The following is a 25,121-nucleotide window of genomic DNA, read 5'->3' on the forward strand; positions in this document are numbered from 1 at the left end:
AGAAAGGTAGCAAGAGCCCCTGGTGGGACCCTCCAGATGGGAAACCCTCTAGAACCAGGGGCCGCTTCTTAGGGGCTACTGTAAACATCCCAGCCGTTCAGTAAACACCCCGCTCCAGTAAGAGCCACCCAGATGGACTAAAGCTCCTCCGCTCTTCCTTCCCATTTCAGGGGCTGGGGCCAGCAGGGCCAGGCATGCTGTTCCCACGGCCGTTCTGCCCCACTGCCCCCCTGCCCCGCCCAGGAGAGGGCAGACAAGGGACCAGGAGCCAGCTCATCCTGAAGCCAGGAAGAGCCAAAGGGAGGGAGCAGCAGGGTAATGACACTCCACTCAGGCACCCACAAGCCCAGAGACAGAGGGTCCACACCTGGTGCTAAGGATGTCCAGTCACGTCTGACCCTCTGCCCCAGCAGAGGGCGGCTCTCCAGAGCCTTTCCTCACGTCTGCCTAGGCCACGGCCCCATGCTGTCTGAGAGTTTTAGGTCCAGGCTGTTGGACAGAGGCCAGGAGGTCCCGCAGTACCCTTACCATGCACAGCTGCCATTTGAAAACACACGTGGGCATCGGCCAGGTGTGCAGAGGCCAGAGCCCTGACTCGGCTTAAGGACGCAGCATAATTCAGAGACTCCCTGGGTAGGGGGTGGGAGAAGGTGGCCAGCGCAGGGTAACTAAGGCCAGGCAATCACAGCTTCCAAGAATGTGCCTCCAGAAATGTGAAAGGAAGGAGTAGCCAAAGGGGCCAGTCTGGGGAAACGCGGATCCATTTCTCAGGTAGAAAGAGCGAACCAGTCTTCAGAGGTCTCCAGTTCCAAAGGCCCAGGGACTCACCCCTCCTCCCACATTCCAGACCTGGCCGGAAACCCCTCACTCCTACCCCTCACTCCTTCCTCCACCGCAACCTCCTCCTCCACCCCAGGACTGCAAAAGACAACAAACTCTCCATGGCTCATTTACTGCTATAAATCACCCAGACAGACAGGCCAGGATGGGAAGACAGGCTTGTGGGTGTCAAGACCCTCCCCCTGCCCTAGGCCCAGCCAGCATCTCTGCTGTCCTCCTCAGACTCCTGCTGTCTTCCTCAGACTCCCGTAGCAGCCCCTTCTTCCCACCACCATTACAGGATGGCCCCGTCTTAGCCTCCACACCTTCACACTCTCATGGGGAACCAAGACAGAGATGCTCTGAGTCAGTGTGGGAAGTTACAGTGGTGCTGTGTCAGGAAAGGGTTAAAATCACAGCAGCTCTGTTGTGGCCCCCTGGAGTGCCACCCACCCCGTCCCTGATGCTGCAGAAGCCCACAATCTCCCTTATTCTAACAGCTACTCTGCCTGTTGTCCATGGATGCCTAGGACTGGGCCCACAGAGGAAAATGAGGGTACCAGCACCAGGTCCCCAGTGGGAAGAAATAAGGCTCTTGGCTAGCTATGGAGACTTCAGAGGAAAGATCAGGCCAGGGTAGGAAGTCAAGACAAGGCGACCTTTAGGGGACGGGGAAGGTGGGGGGAGAAGGGAGCTGCTGGAGCTAAGGTCTCCAGACTCCCAGCATTCCTGGTCCCTGGAAAGGGTCGGTGCTTTGTGTCTGTCCCTGCTGTGTGGAGCCAGCCCTGGACAGCGGAGGCCTTGCAAGCAGTGAGTAGGCCAGTGGGCCTAGACCAGTAGCCACTGCCCAGGCTCTGTTCTTCGCTAGGTCAAGACCATAGGTCAGGGTCTGGGGCCCAGAAAGCCCTCTCCCTGGGGCTTGAGCAGCCTGGGTGGGAACCACAGGCCTGCCAAGCTCAGGCACCCACGTGAGCGGGGCTTTGGATTCAGGCTGCATGTAGCCTTCTGGCACGCCAGGCTCTGGCAAAGGCCCTCTTGCTATTTCTAAGAAAAATGCAGCAGGAATCCTCTCTGCTTCTCCATGGGCTCCCTGGAGGCAGGGCTCAGATTCCCAAGATAGCTCTGGGCCAGGCCAACAAACCTCCTCTTTGCCCCAGAGAGCAGCCTGAGGCAGGCCACCCTAAGACGAGCTGCGGAAGTCAGAACAGCCTCCGTAGAGGGGGTCACTGCAGATGCCCGGGTGCTTAAGGCAGGCTCTGGGAGACAATTTCAGCGGGAGGCAGGTGCTTCAGGATACCTGCTCCCCACCAACGTATTTCTGCCAGTGAGATTTTGCCACCACCTATATTTAGGACTCTGCCACAAGGGAACAGAGCTCAAGGCCACAGGGTGCTGGGTGGTTCGAACCCTACCTCTGCCCCTCCTCTTTCCTCTGTTTGAGAGCCGGCCTCACCCATGAAACCTGCCTGCCTTCACCCGCCCAAGGCAGGAATTCTCTCCCTCTCGACCCCTCTCCCCACAGTCCTTTCCAAGCCCCAGCTCCCTAACCAGAGGGCAGAGTTCCGGAAGGGATTTGTGAGGAGACCTTGTGGTACTCCCCATCAACCCTAGCCTGTCAGCCACCCTGGTCACTAAGATTTCTTCTCTGCTGAGGACAGTGACAGTATCCACATAATTAATCCTCCCAACACCACAGTGAAGTCAGAACTATCCCTGGCCCCATTTTCCAGAAGACAGTGGGAACAGAGGCAAGTTCTCTGTATAGGGCCTATTGGTGAGGATATAAGCGAGGCAGCCCTCAGGACACTCCTTCCAGGATGGGCCTGGCAGTGTAGGCCGATAATCCCAGCCACCCCAGAGGCTGAGACAGGAGGATCTCAGATTCCAAGCCAGCCAGGCCTACAGTGGGCGCTCTTTTCACGGGTTACCACCATTCCCACTTTGCAAAGGGGGAAACCAGGACTCAGTGAGCCTAAGCATCTTCATAGAATCCACACCGCCACCAAGGGTAGAACTGGAGGTGGATGACACCCACATGATCCTCTAACTGAAGGAGGCACTGGGGGCTCCTAGTAGTCAGAGGCCAGGCAGTCAGGGCCCTGAGGCCACCTTCCAAACTATCACTTCTGGAGAAGGAGAAGGGAGGTGCACACACACACACACAGGTGTGCAGGCAGCCAAGAACCTTCTTTGGGGTTCGCTGCCTCCCAAGCCACAGGGTAAAAGATGCCTTTAGGGGCCCCGGGTGAGATCTGTATCTTGGCAGTTTCTCTTTAAATTCTTTACGATTACGAAGCCGTGAGGGCTGCCAGGGAACATGATTTACTCCTGGAGCATGCACCAGCTCTCCACTCGGTGCCAAGGGAAGCTGGAGCCAGCAGGGCGGGGTGGGCTGCATGCCAGAGGCTGAGACAAGGCCTGGGCTTCGGAAGGCCCAGCCAGTGCACCCCATCCAAAGCTTGGGATGAGTCTGGGTTAAAAGCTGAGGCTCCTGACCTGAGTGCCTCAAGTTGGGCCTCCCGCAATCACAGGGAGCCGGCCTCCATTTCCTCCAGAGCCAACTGTCATCCTGGCTCATCCTGGGATGCCTGCCCCTCCCTAGTTTAGGAGCTGCAAACCCACGGTGGCTGTCAAAGCCACCTGACCCCTGCCTAGCTTCCTGGTGCCACCACTGGCCTTAACTCCTGTACCTCTTCCTCCTTCTTACTTCTCAGCAATTAGAGAGTTTGGGGACTCAGGGAACCCCTAGGGGCCGGAGTGATACTCCAGCTCTCCAGCCCCACCCCTACCCCTCAGCTAAGCCTGGGCCAAGGCTCTGTCAAGGCTTGCTTCAAGCCTTACACCTCAACCCAGATTCGCCACCCGCAAGGGTGAATTGAAGTCAATGACTTGTGAACACTCCGCTCCTCCATTTCCAACAAGCTACAGCAACCGGGTCCACTTATGCCACGTGCAAACGATGTGAGTGGGCACTGACAGGTGGCAGGCAGGGATCGGCCCACAGAGCATTCTTCCTCACGGAGGAGCCAGGTGCACCTGGAGTCAGGGCTGCCCCGGCTCTCACCTCAGCAGAGACGTCCACTTCCCTTCCCATGATTTGCCTCCTTCCTGATCTCTCTCACACAGGGGCCACTGGCTGCCTCTCCCTACCCCTCCACCTCAGTTTCCCTCGTACCCAGCTGCCTCATGTCACCACGAGATCCCTCTCTCTGACCAAACATTTCTCAGGCCCAAATCCTGGCCAAAGCCAGCCCAGACAGCAGTGGCATGTTGGGGTGGGGGGTTGGCTTCCTGGGGAAAAGTAAACATTCCCCACACAGAACAAAGGACCTGGCAGGGCCTGGCACCTCCCTGCTGCTGTTAGGGAGGCGGTGTCCAGGGTTAGGGTGGCCCAGGGTAGGGGAAGGAAGCTTTTCCACCCAAACTTGGCTTGTGATTCTGGGCAAAGGGGACTCCAGGCCCCATCAGGAGGAGGGGGAAGGGCTTACTGTCTTGGATCCCCAGCAAGCAGCCAGAAGTGGAAAGAAAAGACACATTTGGTGCCCCTGGAAGGTGGTCCTACTCAGCTCCTTGTTTGTGCCTGGCATTCTCTGGGCGGCTAATGGAAGCCCAGGAGAAGGACCACGGAAACCTCTCAGTCTAAATGAACTGGCCCCTTCGCTCCCATGCCCTCCTGGCTCTAGACCTGGGGTGCCTGGACGGATGGGTGGGCTGCAAGCTGGAAGCTGGTCCAATTCCTGCCTTTGTTCTTTTATCTTCTCTGGACAGTGTGGCCCCTCACACCAGCACCTCTGCCTGGACCCAGCGGAAGTGGCAAGTTCTGCTATAACACCCAAAGCACATTAAGACAGGCATTTTCTCCCAAACTTGGCTCCCAGCTGTTGTATCCTTCCAAAGAGGAAGGAGAAACAGACTAATGAGCCCACGTTACCGGCAGTGCTTCTGAGGGCCCCTCTCTATGAACCCCTTATGTGCACACCGGAAGGGAAGGACCACACACACACACACACACACACACACACACACACACACACACTCCTTTCCAGTCCTAAGCTAGCTGTGAGACCCCAGTCTCCAGAAGTCAGTCTCCACTCCCCTCACACTTCTTGTGGACCTGAGCCTGGAGCAGGAGAGATCACACAGGGCCCGGGTTCCTCAGTGGGGCCACCTAATAAGTGTTCTTCAGCTGGTCTCTTGATGTGCATTTCATCTTGTCTACTGCAGAGTTCCCAGGACTCGGCTAAGTAGAGCACGCAGTAGGTGCTCAAGTACCCGCTAACCTGAGCTCCCATCCAAGCACAATACGAGGAGGACATAAGGTCAGGTGAGAACAGGGAGGTCATTTTGGCTGAAGAACCTGCCTGGGCAAAGGTACAAAGTCCCAAGATGGGGTGGCCCCAAGCATCCTCCCACCCTACCCCAGGCCGGCACAGGCCCAGCAAACAACACCGTAGGCTGGCTGCCAGGAAGCCGGGCTTTTAGTCACTGTGGGTGTCGGCTTCAGAGCTAATTGAGAGGGAATCGACCCAACTCGATGTGGGCGCCAGCAAGCCCAGGACACCAGGGTTCTATTTCTGGCCTTGTCTCTGCCTCCTGCCTGACCTTGGCCCTGCCCTTGCCTGAGCCTCAGTTTCTCTCCCTGGAAAACAGGAACAAAGCCTCTGCCCCTTTGCCCCTGAGGTTCGACAAGGTTTAAAAGGAGCACACAGAAGGCAGTCTTCTGCCTTCTTGCTTTCTGGCATGAATGTTAATAAAAATAATACCTTGCCAGGCAGTGGTGGTGCGCGCCTCTAATCCCAGTGCTCTGGAGATAGAACCAAGCTGGTCTCTGTGAGTTCGAGGCCAGCCTGGTCTACAGAGAGAGATCCAGGACAGGCTCCAAAGCTACACAGAAAAACCCTGTCTCGAAAAAAACCAGGAAAAAAAAAAAGTAACAATACCGAAAGGGTCCTGAGGTGTGGTGGGGTTTAAGGCCCCTCCTTCCTCTTGTTGGGGGGAGGAGACACTCCAATAGCCCCAGGCAGGGAGGTGAGGGGGGAACCGGCCCCTTCAAGATTTATTAATCTGCTTTGAGGAATTCCACCAGGGAACTATCAGGCGAGTAAGTATCTCACCTTCCCAAGCCTGGGAAAGGAGGCCCTTTAGGAACCAGAACGGATTAACTCTTGTCTGCCCATCAGGACTAGGAAAGTTAACCAGATCATTCCCCACTCCCTCCTCCAGGTGTGGGTAGGATGAGGCGGGGCCCTGCCAGGGGCCATCCAGGGCGATGAGCTAGAGGCTGGGTCTCAGCCAAGCCTGGGGAAGGAAAGGTCAGTTCAGCCTTTAACCCAATATGGCTGCTGGGAAATCTGGCCAGCCTGGGCTGAACTGGCCCCACCCAGGGCAGGAGGCTGGCCAGCGCTGCTTCCAGCCAGAGGATGGCCAAGACAGAACTCAGCAGTAACCCTAGGTCCCCCAGCCCCAACACAGCCTCTGTTCTTCACCTACGTGGTGCACTCTACACACACACACACACACAGACAGACACACACACACACAGACACACAGACAGACACACACAGACACACACACAGATACACACACACACAGACAGACACACACACCCACAGACACACACACACACACACACACACACACACACACGCACACAGACACACAGACAGACAGACACACACACACAGACACACACAGACAGACACACACAGACACAGACACACACACAGATACACACACACACACACAGACACACACAGATACACACACACAGACACACACACACAGACACACAGACCGACACACACACACACAGACAGACACACACAGACACAGACAGACAGACAGACACACACACACACTGTCCCTTGACACATATCCGGATTGTCACTGTGTGTCATCTGCCAGGTGGGCGGCGTGCAAAGGTAATGAAATAAGTAAACTACAGACCCCAGGCCGCCATTAAAATCTCCTAGTGATTTCCCAGAGCATTCACTGGGGAGCCAGCCGGGGTGCTAATGCCTTTCACAACAGTAGATGCCTTCCCTGAGCTCACCAAGTGCTCCATTTCCCCCAATGCTCCCCACACAACACAGCCAACAGTCCCTTCCCTCAGGGCCCCGGAAGGCCCACAGCCTCAAGTTCACGGGAACACTACCCAGGTACTCACACCCGGGCAGAACTGTTTCTGCCTCACAGCTGGCTGAGGCTCCGGTCTACCTCATGGTCTGACCCTCAGCCCTGGGAGCTGCCTGGGGGCACAGGCAGGCTTGACCTCAGTGTATCTCCCCACCTATCAGCCAGAGCTCAAAGATTCCAGCATCGTCTCCATCCCCTGGATCCCAGCCTTTCCCGACAGGTCCTGCTTTCTCTCCAGCTTTGCCCACGTGACTATATATACTGTTTGTCTTGTGCCCTGACCTCTATTCTTTCCTCAGTAGTGAAGCAAGTGCTGTGAGAAAGGATGGTGTGAGGGAGGCGCAAACAAGTCTCTGACCTTTGAATGACAGTCGGACCCGAGGTGTGGCCGGAAGCTGGTCCTGGATGGGGGTAGCTGGCCAGGCCCCAGTCAGCAGGGAAGCCCACAGGATGAGACCAGTGACGAGCATCGTGGAGGGGCCTAGGGCCCAGGAAGCAGGCTCCAGTTCTCTGGACACCTGGGAAGAGATCAAGATTAGAAGAATGTATGAGCCATTTCCCTGGCTCCTTTTTCTTTTTCTCTCTTTTTCCTTTTGAGACAGGGGACTTAGTCCCCCTGCCTCCACCTCCTGAGTGTTGGGATTACTAGAGAGCAGCACCCTGCCTACCTCCCCTTGTCCAACCTCTGACCAAAGTGCCTCAGTTTCCCTCCTCAACAACCTTCAACTCAGGAGAAACCTCACACTTTCTTCTGCCTTCTGTCTGGGGACATGTCGCCAATGAGCCTGGAGTCCAGGCTGTAGCGGGCCACCTGGGAGCACCAGCACTGATGGAGTGGCTGGAGACACAAGCCTTAGCCTCCCTGTCCCCTCAGTTTCATGCTGGAGCACATGCAGATAATGGGAACCCTCTGTGGCTCACAGCAGGTTTCCACACTGTGCCCACAACCCGCAGAGTGGCCCCTCTCTTCCAGCTCTAGGTCTGCTTGAGCCAAGGCTCTCTTCCCAGGGCAGGAAAATCTGGACCTAATAATAGTGGAGGGGAATCATGGGAGAATAGGGAGCAAGAACGAGACACACTGACAGCCTAAAGCAGGGGAGGTGACACCAGACAAAAAAGAAAAGTCACAGAATAACAAGACTCACATTTACCAAAAAGCAGGAAGCAGGAAGCACCCAGGTTAGACGGGCAGAAGGACTTCCTCCATGAAAAAAGTACCAGCTCAGGGATCAGAAAGGGTGCTAGAATGGCCGGTGGACCGGTGATAAGCTGTGCGCCAGCTACATCACTCCCTTCAAAGTCACCCACATCCCTGGCAGGTCCAAATTTTAATACTCTTGTTTTTCAAATATTGTCTCCCCAGGCAGGCTGGCTGTTGGGTAAACGCAGCCCAGCACCAGTTGTTGAAACATATTGCTCCCTCCCGATACAAATCCTTGCCAACTCCCACCCCCCACCCGAAGCACTGGGGGTGGGGGCATTAAGAACAACAGCCCCACCCCCCAGAGCTGCCCCGTTTATCCCCGTTCCCTTGGGAGGCCATAGGACAGAGCCATTTTCAGGACACCAGGGTATGTGTGTGTTGGGATGGGGCTGGGGTACTGTGGCCTGTGACTGCCCCAGTCAGGGCTGTGCAGGGCTGAGACCAGGCCCAGTCTCCACTGTGGACTTCTCGACTCCAGTGCCCTCCTCAGACCCAGCCCCCGGCCCGGAAGCCGCTTCTCCTGCCAAGGCGAGCGAACCACTTGGAGGTTCCTCAGACAGGAAGTGCAGCTTCAGCCTGACTCCTCCAGCGGTGCTCTCTGAGTGCCTGGCACACCTCTCTTTCCTCCAAGGCCTCCCCACCCCAGATGCTCTCTCCCAGGGAGACTGGCTGACTGGGGGAGGGGAGACTCGGTCCCAGCCCCCTCCCCCAGTCTGCTGGGGGCACAAAGCTAATGCTGACAGAATCCAAGGCGGGCTCTGGCAGGGAGGCAGGGGGACGGGGGCTGTGCAGCCTCCATCACCCCAAGGGTGCATTGGGAGGCCCCCGCGAGCAGTCCTGCACATACACACATCCACACCTGCATGCCCACGCTCGTCTTTACAAGCATGGGTTTGCTCAAGAACTTGACCTGCTAGTGGGGTGGGGCTCCAGGAAGCGAGGAGGGCAAGATGCCGTCTGAGTCTCTGAAAGCTTTGATCAGGGGGTTCATGTCAGCACCCCCCCCATTGCCTCGTTTTTCCAGTGTCCATTTTCACAGTGACAGGGTCAGGGTCACCAAAGCTAGTGTTGGACTCACTCAAGGTGTCCAGGCAAGTAGGGGACCTTTCCATGAGGCTCCTACAGGGACCTCCCATAATTTTCTGGCCCTTGAAAGAGGTAAATGGGGGGGGGGGTGATGAAGTCTGCTGGGGTCTCAAGACCACATCCAGGGTCCCTCTTTGGCAGCCTAGGGGTGGGGACAGAGGAGAGAGAAGGATGAAGAAGACCGGGGAGGGGAGGGGGAGGGGGCTCCTCCAGTCCCTTTCCTTCAGCCAGCCCCTGGAGACCGTCCATGTAGTCCTAGCCCCCTCAAAACCCCCAAGTCAGAATAAGCTCAGGTAGGTGGACAGGGGAGGACCAGCCACCGCCACCTGGGAGCCCACCAGGAGGAAAATCCAAAAGGAGGAGAAGAAAGCTGGCGGGAGGGAACGGAGGGAGGCAGCAGGCAGGCGGGAGGAGGAGAGAGGGAGGAGAGAGGGAGGGACGGAGGAGAGACGCCTGAACAAAGAAACGAGGAGCTGGGGCTGGCAAGGGGTGCAGGGAAGGGGGCGGACAGAGGAAGGGGTCCAGAGGCACCTGGGGGCGGGACAGGGGGCCAGGTGGTCAAACTGTCCAGCCTGATCCAGACCTCCCAAGCTCACTGTGTGTGTGTGTGTGTGTGTGTGTGTGTGTGTGTGTGTGTGTCGGGGGGAGCCTGTCTTAGCAAAGGGAGGTTGGCTCCTCTAGCTGAGAACAGGACTGTGGGGGAGCGCAGGGAGGAAATTACTAACAGCACCCCACCAGCTCCTCAGCTATTCCCCCCCACACCCCAAGACTCCTTCCTGGATCCTCAGCTTCCCCCTCCCCCAACACCTCATGGACCAGGAAGCAGACCTGCTGGGCCTGAAACCCCCTTTTGTGGCCAGGGTTTCCCAGTCAAGGTCACCTGGGCCAGGCTCCATCCCCACCCCCCCAAGGTATGCAGAGTAGCGGGGGCAGTGGCTGGGCTTCTGGCCTTCTCTCCAACCCCCACCTTCCTACTTCCGGGCCTGGCTCTTTTGGAACTAAGGGGGAACAGTGGGGGTGGATATGCCTGCATCCTTGCCTTACCCAGACAAGACAGTCCACCGGGTCTATCTAGGCACACCCCCTGGGCAGCCGGAGAAGCCCCTGCTCCGTCCCACCCCTGGGTACAGTTTTCCCCTATCTGTAACTAGGGTAGCGGACACTGGAGAAACAGAGCGAATTCAGGGGACCAGGAGTCCTTCCACCCGGCCCAGCTCCAGGGTGGACATGAGGGAGGCTTCAGTCTGTCCGCTTCCCAGACGTTAATGGACTGGTGGCAAAACGCACCTATTTCAAGAATAAGGACTTCGTGGTCCAGCTGGGCCCCCAGTCCCAGTTCCAAAGGACTCTTCATCTTGACACTTCCCTCGCCTCACCTGCTCTAGGCAACCTCCCCCACTCCCCTGGTCCCTTGCCCACTTCACCTGGGGCTTGACTGCAGGCTTTCCTAACTTACCAACACCTCACATACAGGGAGACCCCTAAATCCAAGCCAGGACAAGATGCAGTTAGGGGCCAGGAGGTCGGCAAAGGGCTGGAAGAAAAGCCACTTAGAGGCAGATCCTCACGCCCTTGCCGTTCCGGGTGACCCTCCACGTGGGGGCTTCCAGTTTAGACCTCCCCTTGAGGCTGACCTGGTCTTCAGACCAGGGCCATTGAGGCAGTGCATGCGCACCGATTAGGAAAGAGTGCTTGCTGCAGGCGTCAGCAGAAGACTAAAACAGAAGGATCCAAACTCCCACTCTGCGAGGGTGAGGGTACCCACCCAAAACCTTGCGGGGGTGGAAAAAGTTAATTCTTCACACACCAGTGACCCGGCAGGCCACATCACTCAGTCCCACATCTTTACACCGCCCGGAAGCTGCGGGGTTCCTGGACGCCGGGACAGGTATGAAGCACATCCTAGTCCTGGCGCCTGGTGCCCGCGGACAGTGCGCCACGGTTCGCCAGACCCTGCGCATTGTACACTTCTAAGGAGTTGCAGTACCGCGGGTCCCAGTGGGGTCGGGGGGTCGCGTTCCCTCTGTACTCACCTCGTCCACGGCGGCGGGGCCTGGGCGCCCGGGCAGTGGTGCCCGCCGCAGCAGCGGAGAGGTTCGCGTCGGGCCGGTCCGCTCTAGCGGCCCCCCGGGGCCACGGCCCTGTCCGCGCCCTCTTGCCTCTGAGCCTGAGCCGGGATCCGCACGGCAGCCGCGGCTTCACTGGTTCCACTGGCTTCGTGCACGTCAGCAGCCGAGGCCCCGGGCCCCAGCCCGGGCCATGGAAAGGCTCAGGGGCGCTCGGGGCCGCCTCCCCCGGGGCGGGCTACGGGCGCCCCCTGGCCTGCCCGCCGAGGGCGCATTCCCCGGTGCGGGGCGCGGGCGGCGGCGAGCGCTAGGCTACGGAGCCCTGCGCTGGGCTCGGCCGGATGGCGCTGCGCTCGCCTGGCTGCCTGACTGGGGCCCGGAGACCGCGCGGGGCTGCACGGGTCCTCGAGGCGTGCCTGGTTCTCCGCTGCGCTCGGGGCTCCCTGGACCGCTGCGGTTTGTTCCCTAGCTGCTCCGGTCTCGAGGCCGCTGGCGGGACGGGACGCTCGCTCGGAGCCGCGCGCGGAGAGCAGGCAATTGGCCGCCCGTGGGCGACATTTGCATAGCACGGCCCCGCCCCGCCGGGCCCGCCCGGCCCCACCCCCGGGGCGGGACCCTCCCGGCCGCCGCCCCGCCCCCGCTCCACCTGTCCGCGGGCTGGGCTCAGGGTTCCCAGGCGGTGGGCGACCCGCGCCAGGGGAGGCTGCTCTGCGCCCTGCACCCCCGCCCTGGCATCGCGGGCGGCGCCCCCGCCCCGCCCTGGCTTTGTCTCTCCGTGGATACACCGCGCACATCGCGCCTGGTGTTTACCCGGGCACGCAACTCCCTAGTGAGAAGGGCTGGAGCGCAGGGGAACAACCAGCCTGCACTCACCTGCGCGCCCCCTTCCGCGTCCCTCCTTCCTACTTGCAGCGAGCCCACGGCCCCGCTGCGAAGGACCTGGGACGGCCCAGGCCTCTCAGCAGGTGGCGGTACAGCCCCTGGGACGGTTGGCACTTCTGGACCTTCCGACAGATGGCTGCCTCCAGAGTAGGTCAAGACTGTGCAGCCCAGCCACCAGCTAGCTCTGTCCAGCTACCCAAATGCTCCAAGTAATCACCTCAACCACTAGTAAGTCCTATCTCAAGCCACGGGCTCCCACAGACTTTCCCTTTGCAGTGCCATAATCCAGAGAAACCAGATGATGAGTCCAGGCCTCCAGCCCTAAAAGGGGCACTTGCTTTCAAATAGCCTCAACAATTGAGCAAGAGCCTCCCTTGACCCCAGAAAGGGTCCCTCTGAGCAGCCCATCCCCCAAGGTCATGGCCCCATCAGCCAGAACCACTTCTCAGCGCTTCTCCACACACTCTGCTGTGGTCCCCAGAGGTTTGGGCCCTCTTTGTCCTCTGCTTCCTCCTGGTCCTCTGTCGCCTTCCTATTCCCGCCTCCTTCCTCCTCTCCCCATCCTCTCCTCCCTCCTCTCTCCCTGTTCCTTTCTTCTCCTCTTCATTCCCCTTTCATTCCCTTTCTCCTCTGCCTTCTCTTCTTCCCATGCCTGACCCCATTTGTCCCTTTTCCCTGCCCGTCTTCCCCTTCCGGCTCTTTCCTCTCCTCCTTTCTTTTTTCTCTTACTCTTCTTCCCCTGTCCACTTCTCTTCCTGGCTAAGACTCCGGGGAGATCCACTCTTCCTCGGACCCACTGACTGGATGACTGTAAGTATTGGGTAGAAAGGGGTACCTGGATACTGCAGAGGGTCACCTGACTCAGAAGTGGGGTACCACCCGTATGCTTGCACGAGGAAGAGGGTATTTGAGGTGAGGAGACATCGGCCTGCTGTTTATGGTGACTGTAGTGAGTGACAGCACCTGATCTCCCCTGTGTCATGCTTCATTCAAAACACTAACAAGAGGCTAGGTGTGGTGGCGTGGCGTGGCGTGGTGTGGCGTGGCGTATGCCTTTAGCCTTTGATCCCCGCACTTCTTCGAGTTCCAGGCCAGTTTGGTCTACATGGTAAATTCCAGACCAGCCCGTGCTATCTAGTCAAGTCCTGTCTCAGAAAACAGATAAGTGAACAAAAGTCACACACACTCACAGGACTAAGGGTGTTGCTCCGTGGTAGGGCATAGGCTTTAGCATGTGCAAGGCTCCGAGTTCAATCTGCAGTGCCAAAAGTACGTAAATCACTGTGATAGCCAGCCTGCCTCATCCTTACTGGTCCGTTCGAGGGCCGCCTTTGTGGTTACCACCTGGGCACCACCATCACCATGGCAGCTTGGGCCACCATGACTACTCACTCACCGTGTTTAAGTGGCTATCACCAGGGGCTGGAGAGATGGCTCAGTGGCTAAGAGCAGTGGCTGCTCTTCCAGAGGTGCTGGGTCCAATTCCCAGCAACCACCTGGTGGCTCACAACCATCTGTGATGGGATCCGATGCCCACTTTTATCTGGTGCCCTCTTCTGTCATGCAGGCGTACATGCAAATAGAGCACACATATACATACAATATACAAATTGATAATTTTTTAAGTGGCTATTGTAGCCAGGTGTAGTGGTGCACGCCTTTAATGCCAGCACTCCGGACATTGCAAAGGCAGTGGTGTCTGTGAGTTCAAGGCCAGCCTGGTCTACAGAGTGAGTTCCAGGACATCCAGAGCTACACAGAGAGACCCCTGTCTCGAAAAAACAAAACAAAACAACAACAACAACAAAAATCGCCTATTGCCATTGCTATGGCTTCCGGGACCATCTCTTCCACAGTCTCCACCTGTTGCCCCACACCCCTTCTCTCCCCAGCATCCTCGTGGTCACAAGGCAGAACTGTAGGGGGTGGTGGAGCCCCAAGTTCAGGGTTGGAAAGGGCAGCTCTCAGCTGATCTGTTCATGTGAAGAACCAACCGCTCAGACACACAGAACAGCCTGTTGCACAAAGGCCTCAGGTGATGGGGAAGACAAGAAGGGGGCCAGAGAAGGGGAGGAACAAGAACTGAACCTTACTGTGCAGAGGGGAAGGCCAAGTGCCCCCTAAGCTGTTCAGGAGGGCTGAATCAATTATTTAACACTTTAAAAATTGAGTATCTGAGTATTGATAAGCATGGAGGCACACATTTGCAGTCCCGGCAGTTGGGAGGTGGAGGCAGGACAATCAGGAATTTGTGGCCATCCTCAGCTACAAATGGAGGCTAGCCTGAGCTACATGAGACCCTATTTCAAAAACCCTGAATGAAAAGGAGGAAGAGGAGGAGGAAAAAACAAAACAAATACCCGAGTATTAAGCTGGTCCCAGAAGCACATGCCTAGAACCCCAACACTTCAGGGTCTGAGATAGACGACGGGAGTGTGAAAAGCTAGCTGGAGCTGCATAGGGAGGTACTGTCCACAGAAAACACATACTAGCCAGGTGTGCCGGCACACGCCTTTAATCCCAGCTCTCCGGAGGCTGAGGCTGGCAGATCTCTGTGAGGTCGAGTCCCATGTGTCTCAGGCTAGCCTCAAACTTGTTAGCAGCCTAGGATGACTTCAAGTGACCTCCACCTCCACAGTGCAGGGATGACACCATGCCGGGTGCATGAGGTACTGAGGATCAAACCCAGGGCTTTGTGCATGATTGTTAACTCTGTCAGCTAAACTACATTCCCCACCCTGTAATGTGTTATTATATAGTACTGTTTGAAGAAATATTATGGTGTTTCCTGCAATTTTGCCTTCAATTTTAGGGATTCAAAGAACCTTTAAAACCAGCCCTGGTTTAATTCCAGCATTTAGGAAGTAGAGGCCGGCAGATTTATGTGAGTTTGAAGCCAGCCTGGTCTACATTGTAAGGTCCAGGCCAGGCAGGGCGACATAGAGAAGCAGGACCCATTGTCCCTACCATAGAACAGAGGAAAAGACGGAGAGAAGTGGGCAAGGCATATGCCCACCAGGCTGTGGTACCTGGAGAGAGGTTCAGTTGAGAGAAAGCCTACGGGCAGAAGGCCAGGCTGTGGTGCCCACAAGAAACCAAAGGCATGAAAGAGACGGGTGCTCTGGGGGTGGCGGAGTGCTGGGACCCCGAGCCTCACTGACAGAACTCTGTGTATCTGTACTGAATGACTACAGAGCAAGCCTGCGTAGCACCAGATCTAAAGATAACATGAGCCAAGAAGCCCCGAGCTGAGAGAGCCAACATCCTACCGGGCTCAATGGACTGACATTCTGCTCCCTACCACTCCCCGACACCAGAGTTCTCTGGTCTCCCTCCCCCTCCCACCCATTAGCTGTTCAAGTTCATTGAGAGGATGCCCTAGGGGTAAAGGAATCACCAGCCAGACCTCTGTCCCTCCTCTGTGAGACCCCCAGCTCCAGGCATGCCATGCATCTTCTGTAGCTCCCACTCCAGTCATGTGATAGGGTCAGGGGAGGGCATTCAGACAGCCAGTTAGCCTGTCCACATGGTTGCTTGCTTGTGCCTTGGCTTTTTGCACCTTCTGGGATTTCCAGGTGGGCAGGAACTGGCTTAGTCCTCACGGCTGGGTGATGATGCTCCCTAAAAGCAAGAGGAAAGCTCCTCCCCCAGGTCCTTCAGCCCTTCAACCTGGCCCAAACTGGTTTTTGGCAGGTTTTGTGCCCGTGTCTCTTCCTCTAGCTCTTCCAGGCTGTGCTATAACTGCACTGCAGCCTCTTGGCCTCCCGCTGCCTGTACATCCTCTATCTGGCTGCCAGGCCTACCGCGGGCTGGAGAGAGAAGCCCTTAGCCGCGTCGCCCCAGCTAACCTGAGAGAGACCCTATACCTCAGCTCTCTGCATCTCAAGGCTGGACTTGGAAGACCTCAGAGACCCGCCACGCCCCTTGGATGAAGGTGGTGTCTACACTCCGCCCCTGCACCAGTCTCCAGGGAACCTGTTTCCCGGGCCTAGCAGGCAGAGCAGGCCCTGGCCCGCCCAGCATCGCTGGCTCAGATTTCCCTACTTTCTGGTTTTCTCATCTCCCCTGCCCCAGGCGCCACTGCCTGCTCTCTCGCCCAGCCCCCACCCCCGGAACTGGAACCAGAGAGGGGGAGAATTGGGAAGGGGCCTAAGAGGGGGTGTGGGGCAGCCGGGTGGGCAGCACCGTGAGGGGGAGGCAGTGAGGAGTCACCCCTGGCCCAGGGCCAGGATGAGGTTTGGTTCAACCTCCTGCCCAGCCTGCCCCAGAGGCTGGCTAGGAGCCGATCAAACGCTAGAATGATCCACCTCCCTGGCTGCTTACCAGCCTTTCTGCGGCTGTTCCCTCACCAGGAATGTTCTTCCCAGGCACCGATGCCAGTCGCAATCCTGCACTTCCTCCAGGACTGAGCCTTTGGTCCCTTTCACCCATAGACGCTGCCCCTTGCTGTCCAAGGGACTCAGCTCCCCAACACCACCACCCCCCCCACCCCACCACCCCCCCCACCACCACCCCCCCACCCCCCCCCCCCCGCCAGGCATCCCTGGTCTCTTCTAGAACCTCTGAACTCTCATTCTGGAGCCTTCCCACATGTGGGTCCCTTGTCTGGAGAATGCCTTTCCAGTTTCTTTCTAGATCCTTCGGGCCCCTGGGCTTATCACCCAGGAAGCCAGTCCTGATGATGGATGAACCAGAGCTCCCCGGGGTCCTGAAGGTCTCATACCCATCCAGTCACTAGGCGATCCTGAACTCCATCAGCAACTGCTGCCCGAGTGAGTTCAGTGTGAACAATAGAGGCAGACATAAGGGACGATGAAGATCCTTGTTTGTTATCCTTCCGTTCTGTATGGGGGGCGGGGAGGTGGAGCTGAGAGGACCTAAGCTCACTGTTGACGTGACCCATGACTGAGGGCCATCCTGAGCACATCCTGTTTAGACAGAGGCCATAAAGCCCTCCTGCAAGCCATCAGGCCTGACTAGCCTGCACGGGGAGCCAGGAACCAGGCCTCAAACTCCATCCTTACCTAGCTCTGCAGAGCCACACCCCCAGTAAGAGTTGGGGTGAGAACTCGGGGTTCTTCTGCTCCCTTGGCATAGACCTCTCCTCTGAGAACCTGGTCGATGATGAATAGGCAGCCAGGCAATGGACCTGGCTGAGGACACCTACCATACCAGTAATCTTTGCCTGCCTCTGTGGGCAATTCTTCCTGCCAGCCGTTCAGGCCCCAGAGCCTAAGTTAGTCTAGATTCTTACATTAGTAAATCTGTCCAGCTTCACCTTTACAGTGTGCAAAATGCCAGGTGACCACAAGTTACCGCCAGCTTGCTTAGCAGCCACTCTACCACCTCCAAGGCCAACTTTGCCTCTTATCTGTCACTATGAAAGCCACCTCCTCGTTCTCCCAACCCACAATCTTTCCTCCCACAACTTAGGCAGGATTCGGAGCGATTCTGTTAAAATGGATGCAAGGTCATATTTCCGTGCTTACCACGGCTCGCTCCTACTTCGTTGAAAGTCAAATCCAAGCTGGGTATAATAGCACACACCTGTAATCTTAGCACTCTGGAGGCTGAGGGAGAAGGACAGTGAGTTCAAAGCCATCCTGGGCCACTTAGTGAGACCCTCTCTCAAAAAAGAAAAAAAGAAGAAAGGAAGGAAGGAAGGAAGGAAGGGAAGAAGGAAGGAAGGAAGGAAGGAAGGAAGGAAGGAAGGAAGGAAGGAAGGAAGGAAGGAAGGAAGGAAGGAAGGGGAGGCAGGGTAAAGGGATCCCGAATTCCAACTTTGATCCCCAAGTCACACACGATGGAAGCAGAGAACTGGCTCCCTCCAGTTGTCCTCTGACTTCCACCCATGCTAAACAAAAATGTAAAATAAACAAGAATAAAAGGGAAAAGGGGAGGAGGAGGAGGGACGCTGTCTTTGGATGGGTTGCCGCCGGTCCCCGTCCCACCTCTCTGATTCTCCCCTTCCTGGCTACAGCCTTTCCTTGCACACCTGGGCCACTGCAGCCTCAGGGCCTCTGTGCTGAGGATCCCTGAGAGTTCTTCCCGCAGACACCTGCACTTGGAGGTCTCACACTGACTCCATGCTTGGCCTGGGCTGCTGCCTCCTTTCTGGGTCCATTCTGACCCCTGATGCTCCCAGCAGCCTTCATCCCCCCCTTTTCCTCTCCCCTTTCTCCTCCCAGCATACCACATAAGAGACCTATTTCCATATTCAATGGCTAGTCTGCCCCAGAGGGCAGGCAGCCTGTTTTGTGGGTTGCTTCTCCAGATAGTGAGTAAAAGACCCAGGAAAGGGTTGAGGGTGCTGCATATTCTGACCTTTTCCCCTGAGTGGGACCTCTGCTTGCCCTGGATGGGACGGGGACGGGACGGAGGGATGCTTGTTTGACGCTTCTCTCTTAAGAACTGGCCTCCTGAGAGCCCCTGTTGAAAGCAGCAGCTGCAGTAGCAAGGACTCAAGGTGGATTCTGCTCTAACTTAAAAGGCAGAGACGCTTGGACTGTGAGCTTTCTAGGGGCAGACACAGTCCCTTGGGCAGAGGTGGACTTCCAGTCTGGGAGAGATTGGCGAGGTCCCGGCATGCCGCTCACCGACAAAGCAGACCATGGCAGCTCTGGTCTTGTGAGGTTTCTGGCTACCTCCCAGGACCGCATCTGCTGTGCACACTCCCTCCATGTGTCTGTGTGGCCCCGTCCTGGGGGAGGGGGGCCCAAAGAGGGTTCTGCAGCCAAAGCGGGGATCTGGACTTACTTAGTTCCAAATGACTGGGGAATGTCCCTTCCGTGACAGTGGTGGTGGTGGTGGTGTGCCCCCCCCCAGTCCCTCTCTCCCAGCAGGGGAGTGAGGCCCAGATGAAGGCAGTCCCCCCACAGGAGGGGGAAGGGCTAGTGCACAGACACTGGGCACCCTGCCATCAGGCCTTCCTCCCAGGGCCTGGCTACAGGTCATCCTTGAAGAGGGGTTGCAATTTAAGGTCATTGTCCTGTCCCTCCCTCCAGAGAGCTGAGGCCAGAGCATCCCAATTAAATCCCTAGCCTCCTTGATCCAGAAATCTGAGAGTTTTCACCAGCAAGGCCCCTGAGGCAATAGCAACGCTGGGATGGGCCAACCAGGAATGCTCCTTCTAGAAACATCTCCTCTTCACAGAGTGTGGCTTTAGTGCTTTGGAGGATGGCAAGGCAGCAGGGCCAATGCCAGGTATGAGTGTAAGAAGCCAGCTCAACCCCAGGCTCGGTCCACCTGTCCAAGAGCAGCTCTTCATGTGCTGGGTACTTGCCAAGCCAAGTGGATACCTTTCTGGCTTAGTAGGACTTGATTTTCAAGCACCATTGGACACAGTAGGACCATTGCCATATGTGGTCTCAACTCTTCATCCAAGGATGGGGAGGGACCTCCACTGTGTTACTAGAGATCTGTGGAATCTAGGGTAGGGCCTTGCACTCACTTTGGCTATATATCATCACACATCCACTGAACAGAGACCTTGAGGGGTAAGAGCCTACCTGATTTTGTCTGTGGATTCCAGACCAGGACCCCTTGAATGTTGGGGTGCAACCTCTAAAAGGGACTAGGACTGCCATGTTCAAGGACCCCCTTGAATATTGGGATGCAATCTCTGAAATGATTAGGACTGCCTTGAGGGTGATGGGGTATGACATGTTCTGATTTCAGTTTAATTAGATGTATTTATTTGATACAGCATCACAGGTTGGCCTCCAACTCTCTATGCAGATGAGGATGACCTAGAACTTCTGACCTTCCCACCTTCACCTCCCAAATGCTGGGATTACAGGTATGTGCTACTCTACCAGGTCTGACTTTATTGTGGTACTGGATCAAATCCAGGGCTCCATACATGGTAGGCAAGTAATCTATCAACTGAGCTATCCCCCAGCCTTGATTCAGATTTTTTTTTTTTTTTTTGAGACAGGATTTCTTTGTGTAGCTTTGCGCTTTTCCTGGAACTCACTTTGTAGACCAGGCTGGCCTTGAACTCACAGAGATCCACCTGCCTCTGCCTCCCGAGTGCTGGGATTAAAGGCGTGCGCCGCCGCCGCCGCCGCCGCCGCCGCTGCCACCACCCGGCCTTGATTCAGATTTTAAAGTATTCCCCTGGCTAATAGGGACCCGGAGAGAAAGTTGTGGATATCCAGGGGAGAGGTCCCAAATTCGGCTGCAGCACTGGGATGTTGCTAGACCTCTTCAGAGGTCACCAGGACTCCTCAGCTTTCTTTTGAATTCCAACCCACTGGGTATGACCTGGATTTGGGACTGGAGATCCAGGCTACCTCCCTGGCTCTCCTACCCTTAGACACACAGCCAGCCTGGCAAGTCTCCCTCCCCTCCTCTCCTGCAAGACTGATGTAAACCTTAATCTGAGGACAAGCTTGCACAGAGCTCTAGCTTGCTGTCAGAGGAGCAGGGACCAACCTAGATGGAGGGATAAGAACCGGGGGAGGGTAGAATAGGGAGGGGCGTGGTTTGTTTGAGACAGCAGAACAGATCTCACACTCTCCTGGCTTGAGAACCCTCAGAATAACTTGCTGACCTTGTTCCTGCCAGCCAGTAGAATATTCATGCACCCGCACCCCGCCTGCTGTGTGCCTGCTGTGTGCCACCCCTGTTGTCTGCCACCTGTACTGGTCATAGCTAACTGCAAGGAGGCTCTCAGGGCCTCAAGAAGCACAACTAGCCAGCAATCAAAATATTCCACAGCAATCATGTATGCATATAATGCACATACACGTGGGTAAAGCACTCAGATGCATAGAATAATATTTTAAAAGGAACACACACGTGTAGGCAAACATGTGTGCATGTCTGTGAGGTGGCTGAAGCCTGGTGACAAGGAAATCTTCCTCTATCACTCTTTTTTTGTGTTTGTTTCTCTGTGTAGCCCTGGCTGTCCTGGAACTCACTCTGTAGACCAGGCTGACCTCGAACTCACAGAGGTCCACCTGCCTCTGCCTCCCTAGTGCTGGGATTAAAGGCGTGCGCCACCACCGCCTGGCTCCTCTATCACTCTCATACTTTATTCTTTGAGGCAGGGTCTCTCAGTTAAACCCCGAGCTTGCAGATAGAGTAGTTTTACGGAGATTCTAAAGCTACAGGTGAGCCACCACACTTCCCCAGCATGTTCACGGGGTCTGGGGATCTGAACTCAGGTCCTTTTGCTTGTTCAGTAAGCACTTTGACCACTGAGCCGTTTCCCAAACTCATGTTGTCTTCTTTCTTAAGGAAGGGAGTTGATATGAGGTCTTTCTTTTTTCAAATTTTTATTTTTTTTATTTATATACGTGTGTGTGTGTGTGTGTGTGTGTGTGTGTTCATGTATATGTATGCACACGTGCATGTGAGTGTCCTCGGAAGGCAAAAGAAGAGGCTGTTGAGCCTCTCTGGGAGCTGGAGTCACAGGTGGTTGTGAGCTGCCTGGTGTGGGTGTTGGGAGAGGCCAGCAAGTGCTCTTGACCTCTGAGCCATCTCTGCAGCCTCTGCTACAGGGTTTCGATGGATACAGATCAGGCGAGCAAGAACTCAAGACCATCCCGCACCATCCTTCCTTGGGGTGCTAGGATTAGGCAGCACCTCACCCAGCTTTCTCTTAGAGAGCAATGTTTTTTCCTTGCTGTTTTCTAATCCGCATTGGCTCAGTCCTCCAGTGCCTGCCTCAACCTCCCTCTCCCCAGGCACCTAGCTCCTGCCTGAGTGAGGAAATGCACAGGACAGCCCTGTGGCTAGAACCAGGGAACCACAGCCCTTCTCTGCTAGCTTCCACCAGTCTCGGGACAACTATCATGACAGTAGTCTGTCACTTCAGACCTGGTGATCTGGAGATAATCTCAAGAGTTTATCCCTGATGCCTCAGTTTCCCTCCCTGGGAATGAACTGTCCTCAGCATTACCTGCCCATGCTCAAGCTCACCCACCAAACTTTCAGTGTTTCCAGAAATGAGGGATTCCAGCTGAAGATGAAGCTTTCATTTTTTTTTTTTTTAAATTGGGGCTGGAGAGATATCTCAGTAGTTAAGAATACTTGCTTGGCCGGGCGGTGGTGGCGCACACCTTGATTAATCCCAGCACTCGGGGGAGGCAGAAGCAGGCGAATCTCTGTGAGTTCCAGGACAAGCCTGGTCTACAAAGTGAGTTCCAGGAAAGGCGCAAAACTACACAGAGAAACCCTGTCTCGAAAAACCAAAAAAAAAAAAAAAAAAAAAAAAGAAAAGAAAAAGAAAAAAGAAAAAAAAAAAAAACAAAAGAAAAAAGAAAAAGAATACTTGCTTGTCTTGCAGAGGACCTGGATTCAATTCCCAGCACCCATATGGTGGCTCACAACCATCTGTAACTCCCAGGTACTCACATGGCACACATTCATATACATGATATAAATCTAAAAATACATTTTGTGTTTTGTTTTAGGGGGACAGGGCTTGTCTATATAGCCCTGGCTGTCCTAGAACTCACTCTGTAGACCAGGTTGTCCTCAGTCTCACAGAGATCCACCTGACTCTGCCTTCCAAGTGCTGAGATTAAAGGCATGTGCCATTACGCCCAGACTAAAAACATTTTTTTGATTGGTTGCTAGATTGAGACCAGGTCTTATGTAGCCCAGACTTCATGAACTTGTTATGTAGCTGAGACTGGTCTTGAATTCCTGGTCACCAGGCCTCTACCTCCCCAGTGCTGAAAGCCAGGGCTTAAACATGCTAGATAACACTCTACCAACTGAGCTACATCCCCAGCCCCTCCAAGGTCTTAATCTCACTCAGATGGGACTGAGGGTGGGCTCCATGTTAGCATAGAAGTTCAAGGAAGGAATGGCATTTCTCATCATAGACTGGGTTAGTCTCTGGGGTAGAATTCTCCAAAGAACTGGCTGAGCAGAGCTGGCCCCAGAGGCCAGTCCTGGCTTATAATCTTGTTCAGGGTCTGGGGCCTTAGAGATACAAAGTAGCCCACTCAGCCAGGGCCCTCATCATCCTGGGACTTGCAGGTGGGAAGGTAAGGACTAGGCAGGGCTGGGAGCACAAGGTGTGAGCAATACCTTTCCCTGTCTCCTAAGAGGTCCCCTGGCCTGGTTCAAATACTCTCCCCACAAGCTGCCTTTAGCTTGCCCAAACAGCCTTTGTCTTGGCTCTAAGGCAGCGGTTCTCAACCTGTGGGTCATGGCCCTTTGTGGGTCGAACAGCCTTTTCACAGGGGTCACCTAAGACCGTAGGAAAACACAGATGTTTACATTACAGTTTATAACAGTAGCAAAATTACAGTATGAAGTAGCAGCGAAAATATTTTATGGTTGGGGGTCAGCACATGAAGAACTGTATTGAAGCGTTGCGGCGTTAGGAGGGTTGAGAACCCCTGGTCTAAGAGGGTCCTGAACTGCACCCTGCATCTCCGTCAAACATCATTCATTCATTCTGCAAACGTCACATCTCCATCAAACATCATTCATTCATTCTGCAAACGTCCCATCTCCATCAAACATCGTTCATTCATTCTGCAAACGTCACATCTCCGTCAAACATCATTCATTCATTCTGCAAACGTCCCATCTCCATCAAACATCGTTCATTCATTCTGCAAACGTCACATCTCCATCAAACATCGTTCATTCATTCTGCAAACGTCACATCTCCATCAAACATCGTTCATTCATTCTGCAAACGTCACGTCTCCATCAAACATCGTTCATTCATTCTGCAAACGTCACATCTCCATCAAACATCATTCATTCATTCTGCAAACGTCCCATCTCCATCAAACATCGTTCATTCATTCTGCAAACGTCCCATCTCCAACAAACATCGTTCATTCATTCTGCAAACGTCCCATCTCCAACAAACATCGTTCATTCATTCTGCAAACGTCACATCTCCATCAAACATCATTCATTCATTCTGCAAACGTCCCATCTCCATCAAACATCGTTCATTCATTCTGCAAACGTCCCATCTCCAACAAACATCGTTCATTCATTCTGCAAACGTCCCATCTCCATCAAACATCGTTCATTTATTCTGCAAACGTCACGTGTGTTACCCTCCATGCCCTAGCTACACGGGCTGACTTCTCCGCTCTAGTTTGGTCTGCTATTTCAATGAAACCATCTCTAAGCCGTAGGTCAAGCTGTGAGCGAAGGGCTAAGGGCTAGAGCCCCCTACGGGGGATACCTTAAAGGCTCAGCATCATCAGCTCTAACTGTGGTTGGAGTTCCCTGAGGGCAGGAGAAGAGTCCAGGCAAAAGGGAGCCTGGTGTTTAGAGAAGCCAGAGCCCAGAAGGTAAGAAGCCAGCCAGCACAGCTGTTATTCTAGAGCTTCCGTGGTGGAGGTGGCATCAGGGACAGACGCAGGAAGGGCCACCTAGATGGCCAGGCAGCCCTGGGCTGTTGAGCTTACTGTTCTTCACTCCTGCACAGGTTGGGACGAGGGTGTCTGTACCTGCACAGCTATGGAGAAAGGCTGCCGGCAGGACCAGGCTGCCGGGCGTTTCATTGGTTCCTGGTGTTCTCATCTTAAAGTGGGAGCACATCCGTTCCTCACCAGGCTGTGGGAGCTTCAAATGAACTTCCGTGAACAGACTTCCGAGAGCAACCATTAGTGTGTATAGTGCGTTCTCCCCAAGTTGTTATAACTTATTGGCCCTCCCTGCTACTGATGGAGAGCAAAACGCCAGTTCCGGGGACACAGGGGCCTGTCTGGAATTGCTCTGCTGGAGCCCCAGGAAAGAAGGAGCAGGTGTCTGCCTTCCCACCTGACACAGGGATACTCTAAGGTGGGGGTGGCTCATAGCTGCTCTGGTCTGACCCCGTCCCCCGTCACTGCCTCTGCTCGTCAGGCCCGGCAGCGGCGGCGTATGTGGTGCCCACATGCACACCCTTGGGGCCTCCTGAGGGAAGGCAGCCTCGTTGTTCCCTTGGGAGATAAGCT

General features: G+C 55.4%; 1 protein-coding gene across 2 annotated transcripts in view; it reads right to left on the reverse strand.

Annotated features, from left to right (window-relative positions):
* Sema3f (semaphorin 3F) overlaps positions 1–11,842 on the reverse strand; it is a 28,389-nt gene extending 16,547 nt beyond the window's left edge. The window contains exons 1-2 of one of the 2 annotated variants that reach the window (XM_015997047.3): positions 11,278–11,842; positions 7,313–7,472 (exon numbers count right to left, since the gene is read on the reverse strand). In XM_015997047.3, coding sequence (XP_015852533.1) covers positions 7,313–7,424 — 112 coding nt within the window. In that variant the 5' untranslated portion in view covers positions 7,425–7,472; positions 11,278–11,842. The remainder of the gene's footprint in view (positions 1–7,312; positions 7,473–11,277) is intronic. The other variant, XM_006978345.4, reaches the window with a different exon arrangement.
* Between the last annotated feature and the right edge of the window lie 13,279 nt (positions 11,843–25,121).

Source organism: Peromyscus maniculatus, chromosome 7 (genome assembly GCF_049852395.1).
Source record: "Peromyscus maniculatus bairdii isolate BWxNUB_F1_BW_parent chromosome 7, HU_Pman_BW_mat_3.1, whole genome shotgun sequence".
NCBI classification, from domain to species: domain Eukaryota; kingdom Metazoa; phylum Chordata; class Mammalia; order Rodentia; family Cricetidae; genus Peromyscus; species Peromyscus maniculatus.